We start from the raw sequence: 21,839 nt of genomic DNA, 5'->3' as shown, positions 1-21,839 counted from the left end.
GGACTGAATAAAACATAAGTACAATTTAGTCAAATGCAAGTATTCGCCGCTGCCTCCTCCTCCTCCTCCTCCTCCTCCTCCTCCTCCTCCTCCTCCTCCTCCTCCTCTTTCTCCTCCTTCTCCTCCTCCTCCTCCTCCTCCTCCTTCTCCTCCTCCTCCTCCTCCTCCTCCTCCTCCTCCTCCTCCTCCTCCTCCTTCTCCTCCACTTCTCCTCCCCCTCACCTCGTCTCCTCCTCCTTCTTCACCATTATCATCTTGTAGGCTCTTTGTGTGTACTAACTGATGGACTCTTCATGACTTTTAATTTACATCAGTAGTTTTCAACCAGAGTGATTTTATTCTCCAGGGGATGTGTAGCAATGGCTGTAGCCACTTTTGGTGATTACAATTATGGGTCCAAGCTACTGGCATCTAGTGGGCAGAGGCCAGGGAAGCTACTGAACATCCTACATTGCATAGCATAGCCCCTTCAGCAAAGAATTATTTAGTGCATAATGTCAGTAGTGCTGAGATTGAGAGAAGCTGTTCAGTACTAATTTTAGCTCCATTATATAGATGAGGAAACCAAAGTTCAGATTACGTAATTAAATGACTCTGCCAGGATTCTAGCACAGATCCCATAACCATTACAGTACAAATACAGGATTTAGACCTAGATTCAAATCTTGACTCTGCTACTTGAGAAAATAACTTTTATAAACCTTAGTTTCCTTATTTAGAAAATGATGATGATAGTCCCCCTTCAGATTTAAATAAAATAGCATATGTAAAAATATTACTATTTCACAGTAAAAAAAATTTTAATAGCTTCTTTTCAGATCAGTTATAATCAACGATTTTTAAAATATACTTTTTTAGGAGATCTTGTTTCCTTAGGATTTCTCTAAGTACATCACAGCCCCTATTTTCTCTGTGTTAAGCTCTGAGAATGTGGACCGCTGTGTGTCATTCAGATCCATAACATAATACGAGCTACAACAGATTTCAGTGCGAGTTGTGGCTGGAAGAAGTTAGATTTTTCCCATCATTTTCAGTTAGAAATTCTTATCCAGTTATGGAACATTAATTGTCTAAAATGCCAGCTTCCACAGCCTCTACTTAGTTAAGGCAATTTTGAACCTTGAAGATACAAAGAAAGGGCTCATGGTTTGCTCTATAGATGTTTTTAGAGGAATGACTTGAATTTCTTTGGCTATCCTGTCTAATTCCATGAAATGAATGGCTTGATTAATTTACCAAGTAATTAAATCATTTTACAATTGGCTGACAAGCCTGTGGTTTTGAAATTGTGTGGAGTATTTCTTCATTGGAGAGGTGAATTTATCACACCCTGTCATCACCACAGTGAAGTAAATGTCTTGATGGCATCAGCATAATTTCTGTTAGGTTATAGCATTCAGAAACTGTTTCCACCACCAAATGGGGATCCTGGTGTGTGTACTGATGGAAGAGAAAAGACATAGACAAAGCGGATAGCTCATGTGTCTCAGGGAGATGACATTTTGTAGGAGCAGCACTAAAGAGATTGCCTTGCTCTGTAGTTTGTCATGTACCTTGTCTCTCATAGATGGCTGGTTTCATGCAGATTATTGATGTGAGGATACATTCAGTCAGTTATCTGAGAGACGAAGTTACGACATCCAGGGTAATCGGAATGAAAAAGGGGAAAGTCAAGTCTCAGAAACCATGGTGTGCAGGGATACGATTCCTCACATTCTGCCAAATGGCTTCCCTCTGGCCAAGGCTGGGCCTCATCTAGTACTTTGGCTGCAGGTAGTCTCAAGGTGCTCCTCAGTGATGCTCTTCTTTTTCTTCCTTTCTCTCACAGCCAATGCAGTGGAATAAAATCATTAATTCTAAAAGGTAGCAGAAATATACCATCAGTTCTCTGGTTCTTTGAAATCATGACTGTCTCCTCCCTAAGTCATCCAGGTGCTAATGTTTGTGTGCCTTGGTAACAGCAGGAGTCAAAAGGGAATGTAAGAAATGGAACAGAAGGCAGAGCACAGGAGCCTGGCAAGGTTAGCGAAGGAAGCACTGCTGAAACATAGATTGCACGTATAAGGTAGAAAACCATTAGGTGTTCCATGCATCTATGCTCAAATTTTACAAAGTTCATATATTATTTATAGACCAGAGACATAAGGACAGGCTGCTCCTTAGAGTTTCTCCCATGGACTCTCTTCTGATGAACAGTGGCTTTGTATTAGGCTTTATATTATGCTTATTCTGGGTTGAACACATAGAGTTCTACTATCTAGATAGTCATTTATAGTTAGCAAAAGAGCAACAAGCAGGAGTGGAGAAGATGACTAGGAGTACAACACTGAGTTGTGGTGAAAGGAGATGTTCAGATTTGAAGTATGGAGTGTATCATTAGAGCAGAATTTCTCAATGTCTAGACAAGTAGCCCAGTCATTTGGCTGGTTAATGGATTTACTACCATCAATTTCTGTCCTCACATTTTATCTGGCTATTGGATCTTGGGGTTCTGTGGATATCAGATTAACCCTGATGGGTCAGGCACCAAAGAGCACCCTCCGGAAATGGATCTTGTCCGTGATTTGACACTAATAAAAGGCCATGGAGTCATAAGAGTTTTTGGAAAAAGAACATTGCCAAGGAAGATATAGTAGAAGGACTCAAAAAGGAAATAAATTTGACCATTCCTACAGTGGTCAATGGCAAGAATAGTTTTGTGCCTGTGAGAATGGGAGCAAGCAAATAGTAAAATGCATTGGTATAATACCCTGCCGTCATCATAAGATTACAAAGGATGTTTGTGTCCTTGTTTCTCTCAAATATACCATGGATTGGAGTAGATGATACCATTTACAACAGGTTAGAGGCTCCCAACATTCCTAACAAGTCTGCTGAGGACTTATGTGTGGATGTGATCTCAGACTTCAGTGAAAGAAGTGAAGGTACCATCTAGGTCATCAAACTACCAGTGGATACACATTTGTTCACCAGTATTGAGCATAGCACAGGCAGTGATCTCCAGGCTAAGTTACCTATCAGTAAATCCTTCGGGATTTAAAAGTCTTCACAAGGCTGTCTTTTTAAGTTAGTGCAGAGTAAACATTTCTGTCATATTTGATAGTGGTTGCGCCTCTTAGAGATACAATTATTTGGAAGTTAAAATTAGGGGCAAAAGAATCACCACAGACTGATGAACTAAAAGGTTTAAGTTTAGTGAAAAGGGTTAACAAAAGTACAAATGAGAAGGGGCCAAGCAGGGCTTTGCTGAATAAGGATGAATGTGTGGAAGAGGAGTTTGTACTTAGGGAAATCTTTATGGCCTGTAGGAACAAACAAGGGAAATGACATATGCCATTATTTTAATCCTAAAGAAATACCTACAACTTACTTGATTTTGATTTCACTCAGCATTGAGCATTAACATTTTTATTAACAAAATTCGTAAGAATCCTTCTTAAACTCTTTTTTAAAATCCTCTTTAGGCACATCAGTTTATGGAAACTGCTCATAGGCAATGTTTTGATTACAAGGTTTAATTATAGAAGATTCCTGTGATTTAAAAAGCAGACACTCCTTTCTGCACCTTACAGGGCTTCATTAAAGCTGAACAAGATGAAACCTTAAACCCCATGGCAAAGGCACTCTATGATTGTTTTCTTTTGTCATAATACTTCTCATTTAATTACTATGCTAACAATGAGAAGTTCCAATATGCTCACTTAGAAACAGAAATAGGGCGTCTCTATGTATTTTTTTTTTTTTTTTTTTTTTTTTTTTTTTGCAGCAAAAGGATCACTTGTCCCCAAGACACCAGGGGAATGAAGAAAGGTTTATGATGTTAACGAGGCACTGGTAATGTGGTGCTGAACCTCATAAACTTTGCAGTCAGTCAGACATATTTTGGGCAGTATAGGGATATATTAAATTTATGTGAACTTGGGTCGGTTACTTAACAAATTAACTTCTGAAATCTTCATTCCAAAATGAGAATAATAATACCTCCCTCATAAGCTAACTGGAAGATTAAATCAGATGAATGAATGGATGAATGAATACAAAATGTTTATTGATAAAGATAATTGTCTATTTATATGCCAAGGCTTTTATGAGGGTTTTTATGCATAACCCCACATATTCTTCACAAAACTATTAACATAACTTCCTATTTATAGGTATCCTCAATTGATTGGTAAGAAATCTGAAAATGGGTTTTTAAGCAACTTGCCCGCCCAAGGTTACAGAGGTCAGACATGACAGCACCAGCCTTTAGACCCAGGCAGCTGGACTCAAGCCAGTGCTGTGCTTGTAACCGCTGTATACAGTGTCTGGAAATCTCTAAGTGTCCAATTGGGTTGCAATTGCGTTACTCTTGGAGCTTTTTCTGTTCCCACGGACTTCCTGTCCTTGCCTTACCATTTTCTCCTTGCAACATTTTTAATTACTTCCAGCTGTTTTCTTTTCATCTTCTTGTGTTAGCTTTTTGAGATTAGCATTCACACATGAGTATGCTTTATTTTTGCACATGAAGATACAAAAATTCTTTTTGTTTTTTTTAAACAAGGAATAAATCACTTTTCTCTGCACCCTGGAAACCACTGTTTATTATCTACTTTTAATATTTTGCCAAACTTATGCATGAAAATAATATGTCTTGGGTATTTTAACTTACATCTCTTCAATTATGAAATTGAGTGACTTTTAATACATTGTGCAGTTCTTGAATATCTTGGATGATTAGTGCTGTTCAAAAGAGAAGAAGAGATCCTTATACTTAAGTTCTAAGAATTTATTTTCTTTTAAGATTAATAATAATTTTAAGATCTTTCACATGACATACCTCTATATCAAGAGGAAGATATGTCCTATGAGCTTTAGAACTCATGTAATTCAAGATTCTTCTTAGAGTTATAAAACTGGCTTAAGTCAGATCTATCAGCTGAGTTTAAATAATGATAATTTCAATCAAAAATACTTATGAAAAATAGTGATTTATAATTATGATTGCTTACTTACAGCAGTACATTTTATTATGCAAATAAAACAATTTAAAGTGGACTTTTGTAGGATTTTAAGTCTAGTCAGGAAATGACTTCTGCTTATTACAAAAAGAGTCATGTTTATATTTTCACGTGAAGAATCCAATTTTCTGTGGAAGAATCTGGAGACGTGCCTTCATTTTGTGCAGTAATGTTCTGTAGGTATATGCATAGCAGTGAATCAGAGTTTGTACTGGACAGCCATGGTACACTTTGTCCTTTCCTACTAGTACATTTGTAATATGTGTGCCCAAAGGATTACATATTGTTTATTAATACATTATATGTCATTTCCTCACTTCACTTGGCTAGCGCTTTGAAATGGTAATCCAATCTCAAACACTTCTTTGTGGTCTATGAAATCATTTTTTTTCCCCCACTGGGTTCTGAGGACCAGTGATTCAGTATTACCTGATACAGATTATTCTTTGTTCATCTTCATATGTTTCCTTTCCCAAGCATATTCAATTAGAGTCAGAATGTGAAAATTCATAAAAACAAGCCATTCATATGTTAATATATTAAAAAGAGGTATCTAAAATACTTTATGAGCTACATGCTGCTTTACAGTCTCCTAAACTTAGCTGGAGATGCTAGATGACCATGAAACTCTGGTAACTGTTTTTAAGATTCAGTGTTCATTCGAGTCTACCATGCAAAATAGCCACAGGAACCCTTTCCTGTTGTTAACATTTTATAAGCACCAGTCCAGGGAAAAAAGGTGAAATACTAATCCTTGCATACTATACAGATAGGTAACCTATTTTATTTTGTCACTTAACTTTAATACTTTTTACAGTAAAATTATAAATTATAACTCATATAACTTAAAGTTGATTATAATTATAATTAATAATTACTTAAAAGTAAATGATAAATACCTTGTATGTTCTTATTTGGTTCAATGCTGATCTTCAAACTGAAAATTTTCAGTATCTATTTCAAAACCAATATTTATATTCATAAGTAAATTTATCAAGTATTTATTAAGCATTTACTATCTATCTGGTACTATTCTCAGAACTTGGAATACAGTTTTGAATAAAACAAAGACTCCTGTCCTTAGGGAACTTTACATTATGGACAGATAATGAACCATGAGGATAATAAATAAATGTATTATAAGATATATTAAAGTGTGATGAGGGCAATGGAGAAAAGAAAAAGTAGAACAGAGTACAGAGGATATAGAAGGGGAAAGGCTGAAGTGAGGAAGTTGTAAGTTTCCATTTTAAATATGATGATGTCTTAGTCTGCTTAGGCTACCATAACAAAATACCATAGGCTTAAACAACAGAAATCTTTCTCACAGACGCTAGAAATCTAAGAACTGAGTTCCAATCAATTTGTTATGTGGTGGGAGCTCTCTTCCTGGCTGGCAGGAGGCCTCCTTCTTGTTGTTTTCATATGGCTTTTCCCCAGTACATGCGCACAGAGGGAGAGAGCTAGCTTTCTGGTGTCCTTTCTTATAAGAACACTAGGTTTATTGGATTAGGGCCCAACCCTTATGGCCTCATTTAATGTTAATTACTTCCTTACTCCAAGTACAGTCACACTGAGAGGTTAGGGCTTCAACATATGAATTTTGGGGGACACATCCATTCAGTACAAAGGAAGCAGTCAGTGTAGGCTTCTTTGAGATGGTGATATTTGAGCAAACCTCTGAAGCTTATGAATGGGTACTCAGATATGCAAGGGAAATATCTTTCCAAGCACAGGAGTAAGCTGGTGCAAAAATACCAGGTACTCCTCCAATACCAGGTACTCTGACCTGGTATGTTCCAAAAACAATAAGTAGACCAGTTTGGCTTCAGTGGAGTTAAGGTGGAGATGGAAGTGGAAGTCAGAATGATAACAGAGAATCAGGGAGTTAATGAAGGAAGGACCAGATCACAGAGGCCACTGGAAGGACTGTGGCTTTTCCTTGTGAGAGATGAGGAGGATTTTAGGTAGAAAGGTAATGTTTAAGAGGATTACTATTCCTGCTATATTGAAAATAGATGGGAAGAGAACAAGGATGGATACAAGAAGGCTTGTTAGGTGTCTATACAATAATGTATGCAAAACAAGATGCTGATCTGGCTCAGAATACAAGCAGCAAAGGGGATGAGAGATGAATACAGCTACGCAAAGTTTTGAACAGTATAATGAACCCCCAAATACTCACTATTTGAATGTAATAATTTTTAACATTTTGTCACATTTGTTTTATTTATGCATTTGCTTTTTAATTTTTAGTATTTTAAAGTAAATTACAGAAAACATGATGTTCCACTATTTATTATGTTTCCTTAATAAGTATATTTCTACTATATTGTCACAGCTAAATAAAAAATGATAAATCCTTGATATTATATAATACGATATGCACTTTCACATCATCCTCAGATTTTTTTCTCATACTATGTTTGAATCAGGATCCAAAAAGAGGTTCATATGTTATTTTCTATTGTTGTGTCTCTTAATCTCTTTTCTTCTTCCTCTTTTTTCCCCCATGTCACAGACACATTAAGGCAACCAGATAGATTGCTCTAAAGGAGGTCCCATATTCTGAATTTGTCTGATTGCTTTCTCTTGGTGTGATTTAATTTTTTCCTCCTTCCTCTACTTTCTTATAAATGAGAAATAAAATCTAAAAGTTTGAATATTCACAATTAACGTTTTTGGCAAGGACATTTTGCAGGTGTTTCTGCCTAGATTCAAATACCTCTCTTCAGGAGGTGTATAATATCTGGTTGTCTCATTTCAATGACGTTAGAATTGATCAGTGAGTTTAGTTGTAGTGACAACATGATCCTTCATTGAAAAGTTATTTTTCCCCTTTGTTATAACTAGCAAATAGTCTGTAGGATGATAGTTCAGCATCCTGTTCATATCCAGTTCCCTAACAACCTTCCTCCTACTCATTAAGGATACATTTATGATTGTTACCTGAATCAATTATTTTATTAGGACTGAAAAACTAATTTCTAATTATATTATTCCTTCCACATTTATTAAACTAAACTCTCTTGTAAAGAGGAGCCTTATTCCCTTAACTAGAACTTTTTTTTTAATTCATAAAATACAGTCCATCTGAGAAAGTTAGGGGGAAAATGCTTAATTTTTCCTTTTAAAGTATGGAAATGGTAGTCGAGCTATAACCGGTGTTTACAAGTTAAAAGATTTTTGTACATTTTTTATTTCTCTTTCATTGAATAATTTTAGAACTTGTGGATTTTTATATATTGAATCTATTTCCACCAATTTCAGCTTTTATTCATTATAAAATTTAAATTGTTTCTTCTTTGGCCAGTAGGAACTTATGCAAGATGATCTTTCATTCTTTCCGTACCATTAGCCTTTGATAGCTTCTTAGCTTTCTTGCCCCACTAGATGTCCCAAATTCCTTTTGTTTTCTAACCACCCTTTGGGATTACTACCTCTCCAACTTATCCTCGTTTCTTTTTTTTTAATGTTTTTTTTTTTCGATGGAGTGAGACAGAGTGCGAGTGGAGGGAGCGGCAGAAAGAGAGGGAGACACAGACTCTAAAGCAGGCTCCAGGCTCTGAGCTGTCAGCACAGAGCCTGATGCAGGGCTTGAACTCACGAACCATGAGATCATGGCCTGAGCTGAAGTTAGATGCTTAACCAACTGACCCACCCAAGCGCCCCAGCCCCATTATTTCTTTTAATGAAAAGTGTATGTGTTTTGAAGGTACAAGCAACAAGATTTCCTCAGATATTGTGGATAAGTTCTATGAGAGGAAGAGTCAAGGATAACTACAAAGTTTTTGGACTGAGCAACTAGATCATTGAGGTTGCCATCAACTAAGAGGTAGAAAGATTGCAGTTGAAAGGAAGGAATTATAGGAGTTCAGCTTTGAATATTGATTTTGAAATTTTAATTACATTTCTAAAGATGCATATTGGCAATTGCATATTCATGTCTGGAGTTCAACAGATAGCAATTAAGTAGTCATCATCATATAGATGAAAATTAAAACCATGAGGCAGCAATGGGCTCACTGAGGTGGTAAGTTTAGACAGAAAAAAGAAGAGGTCCAAGGGCTGAGCCCAAGATTTGAAGATCTGGGAGAAGTGGAACAAACACAGTTGTACACTTTATTAGCATTCTTGAGAAACATTCCAAGAAAATATCTTTCTGTGTTTTGAGACCCAAATAATATTTCATAATTATAATTAATAATAATGTTATACTTCTTGCTCTTCAGGTGAAGGACTTTCAGAAAGAACTGTAGAAATTATTCTTTCAGTCACTTTGTGCATCCTTTCAATCATTCTTCTGGGAACAGCTATTTTTGCATTTGCAAGGTAAGATTTATTTGTACTCTCATTCCTAAGATGCTTATGGACATTATTCAGTCATAGTCCAATCAGGAGACACAAGCCCCAATAGTTACTTGAATGGGGAATATTTAATAAAAAAATTGCTAACTTGTAGAAATAGTTAATTATCATAAGGGGTAAAAGAACTCTAAAGGCTCCAGAAATAGCAAGTACAACAAAGCAGCTGCTCTCTCAAGGCTGAGGAAAAATGGACAGTAAAAGAACTAAGAATTAGAAGAAGTCTCAGTCCAAAGTTTGACATGGAATGTCTACCACAGGCACATACAGCCTATCACCTATCAGTGGGCAGAGAAATATGACAGAGGGAGGGGCTGGAGCTGTCCTATTGAAGCTAACGATCATTGATGGAAAGTAGACAGGCTGGAATTGGTCTGTAGAAACAACTCACTCTTACTGGATGACGTGGGTGGCTGAGCTACTTGGAATCATTTACCAATGGGAAGAGTCTGCACTTAGGAGGCAGCTAGCACTCATAGAGTTGGGCTGCTGGGCTTTCACAATGAATAATGATAATGCAGACCTGGAACGCACCAGGGAAGTATCTCCCTGTCCCTCTTGCCTTGAAGGTCACTCTAGTATTCTCGATTGACAAAGCTTAACATCCCACCGGCTGGCAAAGGGGATGTATTAGGGTGTGGAGCCTAGCTTCAATATCACAAAGCAGGGCAAAGAAAGGCAGGTTTAAAACTAAGGGACAATAAAGCGATAACAAAAAAAGCAGAAGGTGCCAGGATTTTTGTATATTTAAAAATAATTTATAACTATGATAGGTTTAATGAAGTATATTTTAATCAAATCTAACTTTTAAACTATACAGAAGAGATCATTTTTACATGATCTCTTTTGAGATCATGACATTTAAAGACATCCATCTTCCTTACATGGTGAGCCCCTTTTTCCTGTTTACTTTACCAATGAGTCTGTGCTACATTTTCCAAGGGCCCCTTTAAATTCTCAGTATTAGCCTCCTAATTCCCTTGCCATTTGCAGGGCCTCAGGGGAAATCTTAGTTATGGTCCTAAAATCCAGCCATAAAGTAGATTGCTGAGTTAAAGGGCCCTTACATTTGCAAAAATAACCATGACACTAATTTCCTAAGTAGCTTAGTAGGCCCTGTTTTTATTTTACCTGAAGAATGTTGTCCTGTATTCTGAATGCCCATCATCTGTTTCACCTTGAACCTATCAAATCATCATTTTGATGGCTAATTTGAAGAACTCTTGAAAAAAATTTTTTTTTTCTTACACTGCCTACTGTTCTCAGAGTCAGCCAGAAGATGGTGAGAGAAAGCCATTACTCTAGTTTTAGAGACATATAATTTGTATAAGATATCTTCCTTCCAATACGAATATGGCCAAGGCATAACCCTCAGGGACATGCCTTGGTCATATTCATATTGTTTCCTTGCTCTAAAATCTCTGATTTTTCATTTCCTTATAGGATGAACTCCTTATGTGGGCAAGAAATACTCCCCTCTTACTTACTCTCTACAAATTCCCAACATACTTCTCTTTGGCCAACTAGGTCTGTTCTCACCAGAACATTCCTTAGGCTTTTGTAGAACTCTGCTTTTGTTCCATCAACCAGAAATGTGCTTCCTCCTCCTTCTCATTCTGGAGCCTTCAAATCAAATCTCACTTTTTTACTTCCTAACAATACTAATAGTTGTCATATGAATTGTAATCTGGATTTTTTCTTTTTATGCTTTTTCTACACTTAGATCTTGCCTCTCAACTAAATTATAATGTTCTTGAGCATAAGAACCATATTTTATACTTTCTATACCATCCTTAATACATAACACATAATAAAAATATGTTTGAAATGTGATAGATATAATAGTATCACTAGTAACACACCATACTGTGTCAAAGAAGGATAAGCATGTAAAGGGTGTAAAATGATAGGGCCTTAATTAGATTCTCAGATTCATGTGACTTTTATTTTTGAACCTGAGTTTTCTAAATGTAAAGATAACAATATATGCTTTGCAATATTTGTGTAAAAAGCCAATGAGACAATTCAAAACATATTTCCATGCATTTTCCTGCATGTAGAAATGTTTCACATATATAAAAACAATGGGACATTGTCTTTTAGTATTGGTGATGATAGCAATGAGCTATTTCCACTTTGGCACACTTTCTTTTTATGACAAATCTGTGAGACAGCTAGAGAGAGGAAAAACAAGCACACAGCATTGGTTTCATTTGCTCTGTATTTTAATTTGCCAACGACCAAAGCCTTGATCAACTAATGCTCATCAAAATTTGAAATTTCACCAAAGAAACATGTTAAAGGAATATGGTAGAATAGGTTTATGGAATTAAAGCAAGAAAAAGAAGTTGAGTAGGTATAAATTTGCAACATATTCAGAGAAATGACCCCAACAAAGAAATTATTTGACTAATATCTTAAAAAGAAAACAAAACCTAAGTTTATATGCTTTCTATCATACTTCCTTTTTGGACTTTACTGTACTTCTTTTAGAATTCGACAGAAGCAGAAAGAAGGTGGCACATATTCTCCTCGGGATGCAGAAATTATTGACACTAAATTCAAGCTGGATCAGCTCATCACAGTGGCAGACCTGGAACTGAAGGGCGAGAGATTAACGCGGTGAGCACACTCCTCTTGGCGAACAGTGGTTCAGAGGGCCTGGAGCCATGACCCTATTCTGACCTATGCTTGTTGGAAGTGTTTGTGGGGCTCCTATTTACACAGGTCATAGAGATCTTCTTTCAAAGGGTGACCTCCATCTTCTGCACACTTCTCACTGGTGTTCGGAGAATCACTTAATCTTCCTTATGCTTTGAGTTCAATATGAACCTTGGACTATAATATTCGACCAAGCTTTCTTTTTCTTTCTTTTTTTTTGTCCTGAAACAAATATTTTTACACATTAAGCCTTTAAAATTATGTTTAATAATTTACTTCATATGATTTCTTTTTATGGGTTTTCTGGAGGTATCCATATTTTTAATCACAGTTTTAAATAAATTTGTAACTACTTGATACTATTTATATCATATTTATAAAAGCCTTTCTCATAGCTCTTTTTTTTAGTGTAAAATTACATTAGAAGTCCAACTTGTGTATTAACACTTTATATTTTAAATCGCTTAGTATTTAAAAATTAAATACAAAGTAAAAATTACCTTTGGAAGGAAAAGTGTGCCTTCGGTATGTATTGGAAATACTAAAGTGCTTAATTTTAGAGTATTTTAAATCCTTTTAAAATCATTAAAAAATATTCTAAATGTTGGCACATTTGAAAAATGTGTCTATTAAGATAATTCATCAAATTCTTAATAAAAACTGTCATCAGGTTATTATAACAAGTTTAGATCCAATATTTTGTGATGTTTGTAAGCACATTATAGTTGTTCCAAAGTAATGCACAACACTTCTGTACTTTAAAAAATTATTATTAACTGTTGAAATATGTCATCAAAGTTTTTGAGCTCAGAAAGGAATTGTTTATAGTTGTCATTTAGCAAAGCCGGTCTTTACCAAATAGATTGACTTTGAAAGAATATTTCCAGCATGTCTAAAAATATCTAATATGTGCTATAGTGGGAAGTGCCATGTGATAAGCAGGGCCCTTCCAAATACTGCAAGATGAAAGCTATTCAGTATTATCACTAAATTAGAAGGAAATCTGATTTGTTAAAGAGAAAAACTCACTTCTTTATATTTAGGTATTTACCTTTGTTTATATTCTAATAAAGGTTGTATCTATGGATGCAACAAAATGGATAGTGCTCCAAAGAACATGTGTAAGATGGTTATATATTACCTAGGACATAGTTTTCCACATAAGAAATGTTACATATAAAAGATCAAGAGGTCCTCAGGGTAATCTGCCAAAGTTAAGCCACATCATAGGAGTAATAGAGCATTCCAGTATTAGACTATATCTCGGTGCTAAAAGGGTCATCCTTCATGGTAAAAAGAAATTTCTTCTCCTTTCCCTCTGGAGCCAACTGAATTTCTATAGTATTTCCCCAACTCCCTTTCTGTACCACTTTCTCAAATTTTTGTGCCCCCTCTACAGACCTCATTCTCTTCTACACCCAAAAGTACCAGGGATAAAACATCAACTCTCTCAGTGCAATTAATTTTACTTGTTTAAACAATTTAGTTGAGTCTGTTCATAATAAAATGTGAACTTCTAAGTATCTAAACACTTCTAGGGCCTTTTTTTAAAAGAATCTTTATTGATCTCCCAATAGTCCTTAGGATGTAGATCTTTAGGAGATATGACATAATAAAGTGAAAAAAGTCAGTCAGTATTAAAGTATTCTTGATGAAGGAGGTTACTATTCTAGGCAGGCTATGGTGAGGTTAGATCCCCTAAGCTCTGTGTGTTTTTACAGCTTGCCCTTTCCTGCACTTCTGAACACAGCTATTATCTAAACGCTGTAGGATTTTTTTTTCTTAACAGGGTTTGTCATGGCAGCTAAAGGGAAAGGTGGATAAGGACTGCATAGTTTATTATTGGGTTTTAATAAATTAGGGGCCGCCTTACTTAACCTTGACTCCTAATTATTTGTTTTCCTGTTCCCATGTTTATTTACATATATGTGGCTTTATTTGTAAATTGATGTAGAAGTGTCTTTCAAGTATATTTCAAATAATTTTTATTTACTTTTGCACATAGAAAATTCATATATTGCCCCCAGTAATAGCATAGTTGGAAACTTTAGTTTCTGTGCTTTTTACTTTCTCATTTTTTGTTACAATTCTAGCATTACTGACTATAAAACATTCTTATTTGTAATTTCAATGGCACATAATAATATCCTTTGCTTGATTTATTGCAGAAATGTATTAAAATAGCTAGCAAGTTGTTTGAGTATTAACTCTTCATTACAGAGATCTGTCTCCAGCTTTACTATTTATTGAAGGTTTTTCATTTAATAAGATCACTAATACATTAGATATGAAATCTAAAAAAATGGTAACTAACAAATCCATAATTAGTCATGTGTACATATACAAGGGACCGTCCTTCTGTGAAGCTCTAAAGCTCTTCACTTGTCTTTGAGGTGCTGGAAGATCTAAATCTATTCAAAGTCATACAGGTCATGAGAGTAGAGCCAAAGAGACAGTATATTCTGAGACTAAAGAATCAGAGCATTTGAGTTCATTTGTAAATTGTTGAATAACTTATGTCGTATGTCTGTGTTATTTGCAGCAAAGAACTTAGATGATTTCCTTTAAATCTACCCAGCTAACATATGCTGTTTCTACTTTTGGCTTAGACATGGTCTTTCCCCTCCAACCTACCCACTCTCTTCTAGCTAGCTGGACAAGCAGTTTTCCTCAGTGTCATATGTCTTGACATGTCCATAAGAGAAATGATAAAAGAAGAATATCTAATCAAAATATTAATTTTAGGGATTATCTAGTTGACAAAAGATCATTATGATGCTTGTACTAAATCTTGTCAAGGACTTTTTTGTAGTTAAGAAAGTATTTATTTTATGATACATGCCTGCATATATATTTACATGTTGAGATTCATCCTGTAATTTTTGTATGTGCAAACTCTCATTATTTAGTTATATTCTACATTGTTGCACAAAGAATCTGAAGAAGAATTCTGGCACATTATACTTTTTCTTTGTGAAGGAAAATGAAACTCAAAAAATGATTTAGTGGGGCGCCTGGGTGGCTCAGTCGGTTAAGTGGCCGACTTCAGCTCAGGTCATGATCTCGTGGTCCGTGAGTTCGAGCCCCGTGTCAGGCTCTGTGCTGACCGCTCAGAGCCTGGAGCCTGTTTCTGATTCTGTGTCTCCCTCTCTCTGACCCTCCCCTGTTCATGCTCTGTCTCTCCCTGTCTCAAAAATAAATTAAAAAACGTTAAAAAAATTAAAAAAAAATGATTTAGTACTCTGTAACTCCATGAGAACATTAAGGATAGGCCAAGATAATGTTTTAAATTCCTATTTGGAATGATAATTATATCATTTCCTCATGCACATTTTATATTTAAGTTGAGACGATGCTAGATGTATTTCTTAGGAAGAGTATCTAATATTTTGGGCTCATCTATTCCATATTTACCAGATTAGAAAATGACCCTCAGGGTTTGTTATTTGTAAGCAAATGAACAAAACATTTTGTGATGGCTCCTTTGAAACACAGCCATTTAGCCCATGAAGGTGAGAAAAGTTTCTCGGAGGAGATATTGGCAAGATCAGCAAACATTCAGGTGAAGCAGACCTGAATCTTCAAGGTTGCAGAGACCAGCAGGTCCTGTGACTTACTTTAACTAATTTCACTGCAATACAAACTCCTTTTCCAAGAGGGTTATAACACTTAAAATTAAACAACCCACCAGAATGTTCACAAGTATTTTATTGACACTCAATTTCTTCCAAGCCTCAACTGTTCCCCCCCAATTGTGTGCATCATTCCATATTAATTATCTTGCCTGTTTTACTTGAGTGAATGTAATGGTGCATTAATTAGACTCAAGGCCCAATCATGAGTGGAATTAAAATTCTAACAAAATAAAGCAAACAACTGAATTGCTACTTTAAGAGTATCTTTCTTTCTTCCATAACTTTAAAAGTATGCGTTGAATTTTTGTTAAATGTATATGTCTTCAGGAAGCTTACCATTTAAAAGAATTCTATGAATGTGCTTTGTAAACTGTAAATCAGAATACATTTGGAATTGTTATTGTTATTTACAATCTTTATACAAATTATCACTTCAACCTACTTTCACACAGAGGGTTTGCTAACATAATAATGGCTACTGTTTATGAGCAATTCCTATGTGTTAAATTCTGTGTGTAATGATCTCACTTAACTCTTTCCTTTGTGGTGGGTACTTTTAATCCCATTTTACAAATGAAAAACAAAAGATATTTAGAGAATTTAAGTAACTGTCCAAAGTCATAGATCTAGTAAATAAGAGAGCCATGATGCTAGCCTGGGGTTGTTTGATTTGGAGGTTATCAAAGTACGCCTGTATCTGTGTGTGTGTGTGTGTGTGTGTGTGTGTGTGTATGTGTGTGTGTGTGAACTCTGAAGCGTACTAGATGAGATCAATATTACCCCTATTAAAAAAACAAGGCCCCATGGTATCCTTCTTCAAGCAGTTTTCCTATGCAGAGAAATGATTCTAAGGGAAGACCTGCTTCTTTCAAATTATTTGTCCGTTAGTGATAAAGGGCAAAGGAGTGATGGCATTTTAGTCTAGGTTCAAACTTGCAGAAGCTAAAAATTCTTTAATAGTCCAAGTCTTACTGTCCTTCAATAAGAATACATAATATTTGACTGACATATGAAACTCTATGTAAAATTGTTAGCATTTTAATTGCCATCAGTTCTTTGACAGACTCTGGTCATTAATTTTTCTTCTATCTGAAACCATTTTGCAAACAATGGCAAAAATACATGAATCCAGATAAGAAATGTCTGACCATGTGAATTCAGGACAAGAGATGTCCTGAAGTGGAATGAAGCTCAAGACAGTTAATGCTCATGTGCTGGTGGCAGCAAAAACTAATCCATTGTGTTTGTGTACTAAATAAATAATGAATGTTTACTTCCAGATATTCTTCATTTTTCTTTAGACGCAAGGAGATTTTTGTCATCCAGTAAGTTACTATGGTGGTGCAGAGCTCTGTTGTGATTGTTTTCATCTTGTCAGCTGGTGTGCTCTATATTTTTAAATGTATTATACTGAGCGTTTTGTTGTTTAATGTGCTATTTTTTCCAAAGCCAAAGGAAAAAAAAGCCCTATGCTTTCTAGGTACAATATATCCTCTATAATTTGCATGCTATTGATATGGTAAAGTTAACCTTATCAAAAAGCACATTGACTCGTAATGTGCATGTCCTGAGAATTTGCTGTGTTCTCATGTTGTGTTAGCTTTGATAGTAAAATAGGTTTTCACCTAGATTTCTGCACATGCATCTTGTGTTATTATTACCATGATACAAAGCTGCGTTCTCCATCTGACAGATGGAGTCTGGGTCCACACTTCACACAAGCTCATTTCGACTACTGCAGGTGGCAATCTGTAAAGACCAAGACGATGAAATTTTCCATTCTGTGCCTCTGGGGCATACACAGAGTGGCACATTTCATGGAATCTGTACTTCAGCCCTAACCAATGGGTAGCCAACTGTGCATGCTTTCAGGCACTCCTCTGATGCTTGGAAATGCCATCTGTAGGCTAGCACAAAACTTGCTTTATGCATTCTGAGGGTAGCATAGCAAAATGTCAGTATTACCAGGGACTCCAGCAACTGATCGAGTGCCCCAGAGATAACCAGTTTGTTCAGGCAAAGAATATGAATGGAGGCAAAGAACAAAAATGTATTTGATTTCAAAATCCCAAATCTATTACAGAGGAATCAGTCCCCATGAACCACAAGCCTGGATGGGGCCAAGGCTCCTGACATTCTCATTGATCATGAATAGTACTCAGCATGATTAAAACAGTGGAATCCAGGACTATTTCTACTCTAATCATATTCAGCATTTTGGAATCATAGGTAACCTTGTTTTACTTCATATAAACTAATTGCCAAGTTCCCACTGACAGAATTAAAATAGTTTTATAAAAATACGTTTTCCTCAAAGGACCTGCATGATCAGATTCAGTTGTCAAAGTAAGATTCTGTCAAGCTAAAGGTTTAAGTGATCACATCACACATAAAATATCCAACTCCAACCAGCACTCAAAGCTGACCCCTCAGCATTCTAGACTCACAAGGGGCCTGGTTGAGCAACCCTGCCCCCTGCCAAATATCCTTTTTTGACATCATTAAACAGAATTCTTTTACTTTTTTTGCTCTATGCCATTAATGCCTCAGAGAAGAATACTTCCATTTTTTATAGAATCCTCACTGTTTCTCCTCCACAACCAAATGTCCTCTCTTAGAATTAGTCAGTAGTATCCAGCTTAGTCAGAGCTCTTACTTTGATAGAGGTAAACTTAATTAGTTTGGATTCATCAGAACCTTTATAGAACACCTCTTCATAAATCATATTTGTTAAAGTAGATGTAGTCTTCTTCCAAATTTAGTTTTCTGTGGTTCCCTTCTAACCCTTAACTGAAGAACTTCAGTGCTAACCTGCCTTGCTAGCTGATAATAGTTCAGGCTAGAAGTGCTTCTTTTTAGATATTATGTCATCTGTGTCCTCTTCATTAAATTCTCACTGAGAGTCTGTGTCCACCTCTTCAAACAGCTGTCAGCAATTTCTTCAGCTTCTGTATCTACTCCTTCTGCCCTCTTGCCCGAGGTAGCTAATCTTATGCCCATGGCTAGAATCTAAGATATGTGGTAGACAAGAAAAAACATCTGTCAAGAATTTTGTTTTCAAAAGTGCTAATGTCGAAAGACTTCATAATAATGAAAATACACCTCTTGCCTCCTTGGGAATCTTCTCACAGCTCTTTTATGTCAGGAAGAATGCTGCTTTTCCTTATCTATTTGGAAGTCCATTTTATCTTGTTTGAGTAAAAGAAGGATCAGTCAGGCACCTATCAAGTGCCAGGCACTGTTGTAGACACTGGACATACTGGGATGAAAAAGGAAGGGATGCCTCCAAAGAGCTGCCCTTTAAATAGCTAAGCTCCTATTAAACCTGTTTATCTTTACAGATATGAGGAAATATACTGAGAAAGTACTTAGATATCACTTACTGATTGTTTTTCTAATTAAATAAGAACTATATTACACCACTTATTCAAGTGGTGTGTTTACCTTATAAGGTGAGGTTTTAGAGTCAGCTGTATAGTACCAGCTATTGGTTAGGATAATATTTTTTTTAACATTTTTTACAAGTTTATTGAGAAATAATGGACATGGCTCACTGTATAAGTTGAAGGTCTACAGCATGGTGGTTTGATTTGCAGATATTATGAAATAATTACCACAATATATATATTTGTTCATATAGATACAATAAAATTGTATATATATATATATTTCATATAAATACAATAAAAAGAAAAAAATATTCTCCTTGTTATGAGAACTCTTAGGATCTATCTTCTTAACAACTTTCAAATATACCATATAGCAGTGTTAGCCATAGTTATTGTGTTGTACGTTAGGTCCCTAGTACTTATTTATCTTATTACTGGAAGTTTGCATCTTTTGACCACCTTCCTCCAATTCTCCCTCCCCTCCACCCTTTGTCCCTGGTGACCACAAATCTGATCTCTGTCTCTATGGATTCGTGTTTATTTGTTTTTTAGATTCCACATATAAGTGAGATCATATACTATTTTTCTTTCTCTGACTTATTTCACTTAGCATAATGCCTCCCAACCCATCCATGTTATTACAAATGGTAGAATTTCCTCTTTTTTATGGATATATATATATATATATATATATATATCCATATATGTATATATCCATATATATATATATATATGCATGCCACAACTTCTTTACCCATTCACCCATTCACCCTCTGCTGGGCATTTAGGTTGTTTCCATGTCTTGGCTATTATAAATAATGCTGCCATGAACATAGGGGTGCAGATGCCTTTTTGAGTTAGTGTTTTCATCTCCTTTGGACATTCCTAGAAGTAGACTTGCTAGATCATATGGTAGTTATATTTTTAACTTTTCAAGGATTGATTAGGATAATTGTTTAAATTTATATTAGGGGCCAAAGAAGAATTGTTGGTGATTTGATAAAACAATGAAGAAGGATCTGAAAGAATACTTTTTAAAGCCTAAAACAAATAAAAACAATAGGAAAAGACAAAACTTAAGACACCTTTGAAATCATTATAGTAAATGTTGTGGATAAGTAATAGGATATCATTGAAGAAGTACATGTAAGTGTTAGAACAATTAATGGCGATTGAAATTTATAAATTAAAAATTCACTCTCAACATTTTCTAAAACTTGGAAAGGTTCATTAAGATATTTTACCAGAAAGATTCTTAACAAAATTTTATTTGAATATGAAGTATGTTGTTAGTTTGACAAATACATAGTTTAAACCAATGCAATAAAATTTGAGGTTCTTTTCTTTTTAATCTAAGTAGAAAACACGAGGTTTCTCAATTTGTCCTATGCCACTGGTAATGCTGATTTAAGCTGCTCATCTATAGGCTATCATCCATAGCTCTCTATTTGGACTATATTTTAATTCCCTATAGATTTCAACTAATTGACCTTGAGAGAAAGCTGAGTCTCTGTGACAATATGGTCTTCAATCACCACTGCCAACATAAATAAATGGTTCCTCTCTGAATCTATCAAGAGTAATCTGAGTGGAATTTAAGTTTTTGATAGACTTTTAAAAAATGAGCCCAGACATGAAATAATACCCTTTTCCAAAAAAAAGGAATAGGATTTAAGACAGCTAAGATTCATGTAATAAGAAGTGTTTAGCCCTTCCTGTTGGAAAGTGGTCAGTTATCTTATTGAAATCTGGACAGTTCCCAAATTGATTTATATAATAACGAACTGAATACAATTTGACAGTATCTTCACCATTGTAAGTGAATAAAATAAGGGTTAAAATAAGTGTACCATACCAGTCTAAAATTCTCCCTATGTAACACTTTAAGTTTTTAAAAATGTTAATAAAAAGGAGTTTCTTTGAGTATCTTCACAGATCACTTGATTTGGAAATAACACTCCTTCTAAAATAACATTGCTGACGTTAATTTCTATGAGGTATTTTTTATGTTTATCTAAACAAACAATTTTTCCTGAAAGAATTTAATTTTCTCATCAGTAAAAGTCAATGCTTTTGTGTATTATGCTCCACCTTCTTTTCTAGTTCCGTGTATAAATTGTTCAAATTTATTTTTTTTCCTATATAAAAACAGACTTTAAAACCTATAATAAAATTTAGAATGCAGCGATTTCTTAATGGAAAAAATGCACCTTTATAATATGAAGCTAAGTATCAAAGCAATGATATGGATACTATAGACAACAACAACAAAAAATCTTTTATTTGAATAGTCAGGTAATGTGTGCCAAAATGTCTTCTCAATTTAAGCCATCCAGATAGGTATTTCATTTTCAGGTCACACATACTGGTAACATAAGCATAGACTGGAAAATTACATAAAAATTAGACTTTAGAAGTCTTGTTTCTCATATTACGTAAATACAAATGTAAAGAATAGGTTACATAAAGTGACTAGGTTTAGAAAAAGAGAGTGATACAAAGGAAAATAAAGCCAAAATAGTTCTTAGTTGTTTTTTTGAAGTGTATCTTTTTATTAGTTGTATAGGCAAGGTGATTTTGTTATTCATATATCTAATTTCCTACGAGGTATCTAGCTCCTGTTAACTTCTAGTTAGGGGATCCAATATGGCTTTGGTTAGACTCATATAGTGTTTATTCATACATCTATTGATCATACTTAGCTAAAACTTCTGAGAATTCTCAATTGCCTTCTATTTTAGTGGAAAATTCATTCACTTTAGATACTCTCATAATAATCAGAGTATTTA

The 21,839-nt window shown here is 35.1% G+C and overlaps 1 protein-coding gene and 1 long non-coding RNA gene across 5 annotated transcripts in view; one reads left to right on the top strand and one right to left on the bottom strand.

Annotated features, from left to right (window-relative positions):
• Positions 1-21,839, bottom strand: part of LOC109270557 (uncharacterized) — a 166,895-nt gene that overhangs the window by 84,938 nt on the left and 60,118 nt on the right. The window lies entirely within an intron of this gene.
• The window catches only part of PTPRQ (protein tyrosine phosphatase receptor type Q), a 206,695-nt gene that overhangs the window by 147,977 nt on the left and 36,879 nt on the right, over positions 1-21,839 (top strand). For all 4 annotated transcript variants that reach the window (XM_053894769.1, XM_053894770.1, XM_053894768.1 and 1 more), the window contains 2 exons: positions 9,233-9,332; positions 11,859-11,987. In XM_053894769.1, the coding sequence (XP_053750744.1) occupies positions 9,233-9,332; positions 11,859-11,987 (229 nt within the window). The remainder of the gene's footprint in view (positions 1-9,232; positions 9,333-11,858; positions 11,988-21,839) is intronic.

Source organism: Panthera pardus, unplaced genomic scaffold (genome assembly GCF_024362965.1).
Source record: "Panthera pardus isolate Hobbes unplaced genomic scaffold, ASM2436296v1 HiC_scaffold_6, whole genome shotgun sequence".
NCBI lineage: Eukaryota > Metazoa > Chordata > Mammalia > Carnivora > Felidae > Panthera > Panthera pardus.
This window is presented reverse-complemented; position numbering and strand designations above follow the sequence as displayed.